At 42.2% G+C, this 1503-nt stretch overlaps 1 protein-coding gene across 1 annotated transcript in view; it reads right to left on the minus strand.

Annotated features, from left to right (window-relative positions):
• Positions 1–679: 679 nt before the first annotated feature.
• The window catches only part of syndig1 (synapse differentiation inducing 1), a 10279-nt gene continuing 9455 nt past the window's right edge, over positions 680–1503 (minus strand). Inside the window, exon 4 of the mRNA XM_023395669.2 lies at positions 680–1493. Coding sequence (XP_023251437.2) covers positions 1335–1493 — 159 coding nt within the window. The 3' untranslated portion in view covers positions 680–1334. The remainder of the gene's footprint in view (positions 1494–1503) is intronic.

The raw sequence follows: 1503 nt of genomic DNA on the forward strand, positions 1-1503 counted from the left end.
AGACTCAGGGATCCAGATACACTGATCTAGTCTCAGTGATCCAGTCTCAGTGATCCAGACTCAGGGATCCAGATACACTGATCTAGTCTCAGTGATCCAGTCTCAGTGATCCAGACTCAGGGATCCAGACTCAGGGATCCAGATACACTGATCTAGTCTCAGTGATCCAGTCTCAGGGATCCAGACTCAGGGATCCAGACTCACTGATCTAGTCTCAGTGATCCAGTCTCAGTGATCCAGTCTCAGTGATCCAGACTCAGTGATCCAGACTCAGTGATCCAGACTCAGTGATCCAGTCTCAGTGATCCAGACTCAGGGATCCAGTCTCAGTGATCCAGACTCAGTGATCCAGTCTCAGTGATCCAGACTCAGTGATCCAGACTCAGTGATCCAGACTCAGGGATCCAGTCTCAGTGATCCAGACTCACTGATCCAGTCTCAGTGATCCAGACTCAGTGATCCAGACTCAGTGATCCAGACCCAGGTCCATCTGGATGAATCCTGTTTTGTTTAAATTCACCTCCTGTTTAATTTTTTTTCTATTATCATTTCCCACATTCTCTTTCTGTTAATGAATTGAGTTTGATAAAATATAGATAATAAATAATTAATGAAATAAATATAATTATAATAATAATAATAATGATAATAATATAAATAAAGATATTCTATAAAACGCAGGTTGTGTGGGAGAAGATGAAGATGAAGATGAAGATAAAGAAAAGCAAAATATCTTCACGCCTGAGAAACAGAAACAAAATGACTATTAATTAATTAATCTGTGGTTAAATTAGTTGTAGATTCATTTTCTTTCAGTCAGTTAATTAATTCATTGTCAGCACCGATCAGTCAAATTGAAACCAGTTTCCTGTTTTAATATTGTGTCTGATCACTGAAACTGTTGCAGCTTAAAAATGAGAAAATAAAAATTCAAACTAAATGAACTGAAGTGAAAATCAACGCTTTTTTTATACATCTGTTAAAAGTTAAAATCCACAATTTAAAATCTTTCATTTTTAACTGTCACTTTATTAAAAACAGAAAGGAGGGAAATAATAATGAGAAAAAACACAGCAATGTTCTTTAAAACAAACCGACTCCATCTTTTCTTTCCTAACCTCCCACTGTTCCTCACAGAGATCCTGCGATCTGATTGGTTTAAAGGTTTCAGGTAGGAGTCCTTCAGCGCTCCAGTCACCCATCCACAGAGAAGGAGGGGGTGACGTCTTGTCCTCCTGCACCTCCTCACCGTGGGCCGACCTGCCGAGGAAACGCTCACCTGACAAGGGCCGGACTCCAGGTGGAGATTAGGGGCTGATGGGTAATCTCCTTCCCTACCAGTGGTGGTTCTTGGAGAGGTAGGCGATGAGCGCCACAGCCACGCCCACATAGATACCTGTCCCGATGGTGATTGACAGCACAGCCAGGAAGAGAGCCCGCCTCGAGCTGGAGCTGGCCAGGTGGAAGTCTCCTTTAGACACCGCCTTATTGGTCTGAGAGGAG

This window comes from Seriola lalandi, unplaced genomic scaffold, assembly GCF_002814215.2.
Source record: "Seriola lalandi dorsalis isolate HSWRI2012SDOR001 ecotype SW California unplaced genomic scaffold, Sedor1 jcf7180002054967, whole genome shotgun sequence".
NCBI classification, from domain to species: Eukaryota; Metazoa; Chordata; class Actinopteri; order Carangiformes; family Carangidae; genus Seriola; species Seriola lalandi.